At 43.3% G+C, this 6,883-nt stretch overlaps 1 protein-coding gene across 1 annotated transcript in view; it reads left to right on the forward strand.

The window, feature by feature from the left end:
• LOC104624894 (DNA-binding protein SATB1-like) overlaps window positions 1–442 on the forward strand; it is a gene marked incomplete at its 5' end in the record, with an annotated part of 39,990 nt that extends 39,548 nt beyond the window's left edge. Inside the window, one exon of the mRNA XM_010292372.1 lies at window positions 227–442. Within this exon, the coding sequence (XP_010290674.1) occupies window positions 227–442 (216 nt within the window). The remainder of the gene's footprint in view (window positions 1–226) is intronic.
• Between the last annotated feature and the right edge of the window lie 6,441 nt (window positions 443–6,883).

Below are 6,883 nucleotides of genomic sequence, written 5' to 3' on the forward strand. Positions count from 1 at the left end.
CTAAGGTGTCTCAAGCACTGTTTGCAAAGGTTGCGGCAACCAAAAGCCAGGTAAAGTTCCCAGGGCGCAACGGCCTCCCTGTCCTGTGTGATTATTCCCCCCGACTCTGGTTTTGATCTGTTTCTGTGTGTGTCGCAGCGAGCGGATGGGTTAGCACACCAGCCGGGTACCACAACTCGGAGCTCCTTGCTGAGTCCAAAGGTAACCTCTGGTTACCCTTGACCAGGCAGGGTTGAGAAGAGCCTTCCCGAGGCGCATCCCTCCCTCTTCCCTGCCAGTGCGATGCCTTCGCTGTGCGCCCATGGGTCTTGCGCGGCTCAGAAAGCATCAGGTTCGTGAGTTCTTAGCTGGCGTCGACGTGGCAAAAGCTGTGGGCGAGTTCTATGCATTGCTGCTGAATTCGTCTCGAGGCTTCGGTGTTTTGCAGTTACACGTGCTGTAACGAGGAACGCTGGGGTTCTGGTTTTTGCAAAAATATTTAGTCAGACCTACTGGTGGAGCTGGGCTTGGGAGGTGAGGCAGCACTGTCCACATCAAAAACAAACAAAAAAACCCCCAACAAATCACGGTTATACAAGTTACATCTGAGAAAACATTTATGATATTTGTGGAATACAATGGCTGCTAGGTTACGTGCGGGTATGCTTACATATATATTGCATATTCAGTTTTAAGCCTTTGTTGTGTGGTTTCCTATTCTGTTTTCTTCAACTGAAGAATTTCTGTCAAGTTAGTGGCAAGAGAGGGAAGTCAGCAAGCACCTGTTGGGTGTGATGATCATAAGTGACATGTCTTCTGAGAAAGATCACCTGAGTATGCAAAAGCATTGATTTAAGCGAGAATGTACTCAAGAAGTAAGTAAAGTAAAAACATATATGGGAAAAATGGGAAACACTGGAACCACAGTTATACCAACTCTTGAAAGAAATGGTAAAGGCACCAATGCTTGCAATGTTGAAATTTCATGTTAGATTGAATGTTAAGTCCACGTAGTCGCTATTACTTTACTTTTCCAAAATTGCTTCACAGAAAAATATAGCATCTTCCAGGGAGAGCTGATTGTAATCCATTAGACCAATGTTTCTTGGGCCATCAGCATTTTAGTTCTGGTTTTCTTTTTAACAGTCTTTAACTTTTGACTTCTGTGTTGTTCATGTTTTGGAGTGTACTCCATGTCATTGTACGGAAAGGATGTTGTCTCTTAAGTTATACGCTGTAAGGAGCATTTAAAGGGGTATTTTGGAAATGTTATATCAAAATGATTAAACTCAAGCTGTGGACTGTAAAAATTACAGCTTTATAGGCCACATGCCTGCCTACCCTTCAATCACTGTCAAAGTGATAATTTCTACAATAATATGTTTCTTTTATTGTGGGATTCTAAACACCAAGTGCTGTTTAAACATTAAACTGAATTGTTTATGTTAGTGCTGTACTCAGTGTGTCATACATCAGGCCACTATAATCTCCCATGGAATGTGAAAATTCTGTCATGAATCATGGCTTGTGTATCGGAAATTACTGTAATTTTGATTGGAAATTACAGGGCTCTTGAAATGTTTCTAATTATGATAGAATGTTACAGCAGCTTCCAACCTGTGTGCTCCTCAGATGTCTTTATTTACATGTCAAGACTCGGGGTTAGAGAACTGTCCGTTTTCTACACCTTCCCCTTTCCATTGCAGTTCTCTGCAAAACTAAGGTTTGAAGCCAATCTATCGGTCCACATAATTTTGATCTGATCTGATTTCTGTGATAATGTATTTATTTAAGTGCGTAGTCTTAAAATTTCTAGGTAGGACAGCTCTTCCAATGGTGATCTTAAAAGGGACAGATAATCACAGGGAAACACAAAAGCTTCTAGAAGATGCGGTGCAGTTTTTTTAGAGTGTTGATATAAAATGTAGTTTCTTGTACAAATTTTGCTGCCAAGTATAGAAAACAAATAACGCCAAACACGTAGTTCTTTTCCCTTTTATTGTGGAGATTATGCCCGTATTCTCAGGGGTTATTTTTCTCCCCAGTTTAAACAATGCAATGTTAATTTATGTGTTAAGCAAGAAGTGCCATATGTAGTAGAAAGCTGCTTCACGGAAGTAACCTCTTAGGTAAACTGGATGTGTTGGGTCTTCTCTAACCAGTTGACTGCTAGTCAGCGAATTAATAAGCTTTAAATATGTAGCAAAGTCACCTATATTAAAGGAGATGACTGTATTGTAAAAAATTCTGCATTGGAGCTTGTAAAAAGTACAGAGAAATATTTCTTGGGGCAAAGTAGTCTCCCTTGCACAAAAAAGAGGCTCGTTTAAACATATTCTTTAAGAGAACCTCTCTTGAGAGAGGTCCATTGTTGTTGGTTGAGTTTTTTCTTAATTTCGGCATATTGTTTTCCTGCTCAGAACTGGAAGTCCTGGGATAATCACTTCCAGTTATAGTGAAAAGTCTGGAGGACACATATTAACAAATTATGCCTTGGTTAACAGTTTTGTTTTTAAGATCACTAAAATTGATCATTGCCGTGCTTACTTTGGATATATAAAAACTTGATTAACTCCTGAGTGTAGTCTGGAGTTACGGTATAAAACAGGATGTGACCTCAAACATTTCTGCCAGCAGACAAAGATAGTTGTATAGTTGTTTGCTGGAGGGCCTTTTTATTTATTTTTTTTTAAGGAACTGATTTGGGTCAACGTTAGATTGGGTGTCTAAGCAGCTAGCATCTGCAAGGTGGCTGAGCTTGCCTGAGCCAGGAGACTGTAGATAATGTCCTGCTGACTAGAGCACTTTGTACAGAAGAGCTATTAAATGATGCACTACAGAAGTTTCTATTTAGATAGCGCTGAGGTAAAAACCGAGCATCTTCCCTTGCGCCGTGTTAGTGACAAGAGCTACCTGATGGATGGGGGACTGCATCTGGACCTGATGCTCAAGAAACCAGCTGGCTGCAGGGGCTGGGTTGCAGCACAGGTCATAGCGCAGGGCGAGGAAGGGGTGACAGGAGCGGGAAGACGTTGCAGGGATGTTAGGGAGACCTTGCTCTGGCTTAGGTGAGTGATGATTTGTGTACTTGTCGTTTCACGGTGCGCTTTGCTGGCAGCTTGTTGGCTTTCCTAAAGAAAAGAGGCTGTCTGACTCACGGGTTTGAAGGAGTTTGGGGACTTAGCTAGAAGATTCCTTCAAATGTTGAATTTTTTTCCCATATAGGAATGTGTGCATTCTCTATATTTTAAAAAATTTCTATGTTTTTAAGGATTGATATATTATTTGCAGAATAAATTTAAATTCTGTTAAATTCAAAATATATACATTAAAAGTTACTATGGTTATACTGAGGAGCTAAGGAAGATATTATAATGAAAATTGCTTGAATACATCATATCTTTGGGGAGTTTTGGAATTTTAATTGGCAAAACACCTAACATCAGTATTTAAAATCTAACATTTTTATTGCAAGTTGTCTGCCTAATAGGTCTATGTATTTTTTTGTTAGGTTATGTTGAGAAGAGAGCTTTAGAAACATACATGCAAAGGGAAGACAGAAAGGTTTACCAAGTGCTTTGTGTCTGCTCCCAGGTTGTTGTTTTTTAGTGGTAGAACACCAATACTAATGGTGTCGTTTACTGAATTTAATCAGCACACCTGAATAAGTCAAAATGAGAAGAAGCCACACATACATGAATTTGTGTGGTATGCGTTACTTTTACAATTTCATCACATTGGGTTTTTATTAAATTTATAACCTGACAGTCCTATTCAAGTAATTATGAAAGCAAGTTCTTAATTTTGTTATTTCAAACCAAAAAAAAGTTGATTTGTGTAATGATCATTAAGGCATCATGGTTCAGTAACTGTGCATTGGTTACAATGTTTTCATGTGGGAGCCAGGGATGAGTTTTTTTCATGATGGTGACAGATGCTGAAATCTAATTTTATTCCATACAAACAAACAAACAAACAACCCCAAACCTAAGAGCCCCGAGAGATAAGGCAAGTAGAGACTTGTAGTGCTCCTCTATGTTTGCTGTATTTTGAGAAGTTACATATATGTTAATGGCTTTAGCTGAAGAGCTGCGGCCTGCACGTGCTAGTGTGAAGTAGGGAAGAAAGCAAAGCTTTGCTGAAAGTCAGCTTACGTTGCTAAAGCTTTCTTAAATTTAGGAAATTTGCAAAAACTAAAGTGATACCAACTTCCGTACCTCTGAGAGTCCCATGTGCTACAGCGTGAGGCTGTTAGCCTGCATTGTTATACCTCAATAAGTTTACTTTATGGTAGAATAAATAGGTAAAATCAATACTTTTCTGCAGCATCAATCCTGTCGATTGCTGCGTATGGCCGGGTAGGTGCTGAATGCCCTTCCTCCTCACCCAAAAAAAGCCTGTATGTTGAAGGCAAGATGCTTGGCTCTTCACAGAATCACTTTCTGATTTTAATTCTGGTATAAAACTAATGCAGTACTACCCATACCTCCAGAAACCTCATCTAATTACGGAGAGTTTTGACCCGTTACTTCTGAGCTGTTGCACCGTGTTGCCCAATTTCCTGTCCTCCTGTCCCCGGCTTCACTTTGGTTAGGCAGTTACCCCCTTGGAAATGAGTAGTTTCGTACGCAAAGCGCGGAGGGAAAACCAGTGGTTCAGACCATTGCTAGAGACTGCATCCGAAGCCATCAGGCAAGTATTTTGTGCAGTGGTATTTTATTAGAAGTGTTTGACTTTTTGCCTTAGTATGCGCCTGGGGCGTCCTCCTCCGCAAGGCTGCGTGGGGAGGTGCAGCGGGTAGGCATTAGGCAGAGCATCTAAGGCTCCTGAGTAGATGGGAAGGAGTTAAATGGGAAGGGAGTGCTAAACATTGGCACTAAAACTGCTTTTGGCATGCAAATACCATGCTTTTCCTGACATAAATATTTTCAGAATAGGCCATTAGAGTTCAGGTATATAAAATCCTGCTTTTACTGGAAATTTTAGTGTTGTAGTAAACCCGGAGATTTATAGTGAAAAATTGATGTCTGTTATCTCACTTTTATCTTTTTAACCAGCAGTTTTATAAATGCTATATCTTTGATCTGGCTTTTTCCATCTAGAGACTAAGCTATATACTCTAATAGGAAAGTCATTTTTAAACAGCTTCCCACACTGAACAAGCACGGTATTGTGGATCTGGCACGAAGATGTAACATGCCATTACCGCAGATATAGAACGATCTATTCAAGAATTTTCCAGCGGGGGGGAAAGAAACCTTTTTATCAGCAAAAGTCACCCTCTGGTATCAATGTGGCTTTAATTGGGGGGGTCTTGAAATTTGTTTCCAAAGCTGTTTCCTTGGGGCACCGCACCTCAGGCTGCCCCAGCAGGGTCCAGCCTGGGAGGCAGGCGGGGGCTCGGTCCTTCGCCCGTCACCCCGCGTCTCCGTCGAGTCGTCCCCCGCCTTTGTCTCCCTCAGAGCAGCTGAGTCACTTCCTGGGTTTAAATCTTGGCTTAAAAACCTTCTTCCCCCCGCTCAGCGTACAGTGGATTGTGTGTGGAGCAGGGAGGGTTACTGCACGGGGAGACACGAGGCGGAAACAGAATGTGCTCTGAGGTCTGCCGTCGTTCCACGGGTCCACCTGGAAATAAAACCCTCGCCCTCGTGGGAAGGCAAGATACAGTAGTTAGAAAACATTAGCTACAGAAGTACACCACACAACAGCCTCTATTTATTTTATTTTATTTTTTAATTTTATTTCCCTCCCTCCTCCGCTACCCGCGGGCGATTGCTCTGGCAGTTGAAGAGGTGCCATGAGCAGCAGGAGTTGGGACGGGATCGGGTGTCAGCGGGGATGGGAGAGGAAGAGTGTGAACTGAGAAAGCAAGATGGGCTTCTGCACGGGATCAAGAATTGCCCCATAAAGCCACGTGTCATTCAGTGAAACTGTGAAACTTGGCAGATAGAGGTGATTTGTTTCTTTCACAAAATACCGTGTTGTAGAGTCATAGTGTGTTCTGTCTCTCCCGGGTCGGAGGGAAAGACATTTTCGCGTTTCTATTGTGGGAACAAAACGAATGCTTAGAGCACTCGAGGTCCTTCCTCTGCCCTGTGTCTTAATTTCTTTTACAACATCCCTTCTCAAAATTAAAGGTTTAAAACCTCAGGAAATTTCCTTAGGAATTTTTTAAAAATTAATTCTCAGAAAGGGGGTAGAAAAATTGAGTTAACTTGCTTATCACTCGATCTGGGTAGACCTGGAGATGGGCCGGCGTTGATCCTGGCCGTATCCCACATTACTGGTATGACCTTGGCGGAGTGGGTTGGTTCCCACTAGTAAAAAGTAGACGGCAACTTCTTGAATCAACAAAGATGCGATGAAGAGAAACCGCCTTAAAATCTCCGAGGTGGTTCATGTCAGCGTGCAATTGCCCATGGAAATCTGCATAGAGGGGGGAAAAAGGCTTTAAAACCTGAAATAGTTCAAGCCAAAGAAAAAGGGTTCGGAATGGAAAATACTTAACTGGTAAGAGGATTGTATTGACCTCTTCAGACAGCTCCTTGGGCCCAGGCAGCCCGTTCGACACGTAAGGCAGAGGCTGGACTCGTCGACGCGGTGATGAAGGAGCTGCTTCCTGAGCATGCGGGGTCAAATAAACGGGCTCCGGCTCGAAGGTCCCAGCCAGGCGGGCACGAAGGCCCCGGCCGGGCGGGCGGCGGCGGGAGCCGTTCGAACGCCGCTCGGCGTCGGCACAGGGAGCCCTTTAAAGAACTGGTAGCGGCTTCAGGAAGCGCCGTCTGTTTGAGCCCGAAGGAGAGCGTCCCCGGAGGGACGTGGCGCGGCGCGCATCTGCCCTGCGCTGCGCCGGCGTTAACGCTGAACGCCCTCGCCGCCTCGGCCTGCAGCGCGTCCCTGGGAC

This window comes from Phaethon lepturus, unplaced genomic scaffold, assembly GCF_000687285.1.
Source record: "Phaethon lepturus isolate BGI_N335 unplaced genomic scaffold, ASM68728v1 scaffold34388, whole genome shotgun sequence".
Taxonomy (NCBI): Eukaryota; Metazoa; Chordata; class Aves; order Phaethontiformes; family Phaethontidae; genus Phaethon; species Phaethon lepturus.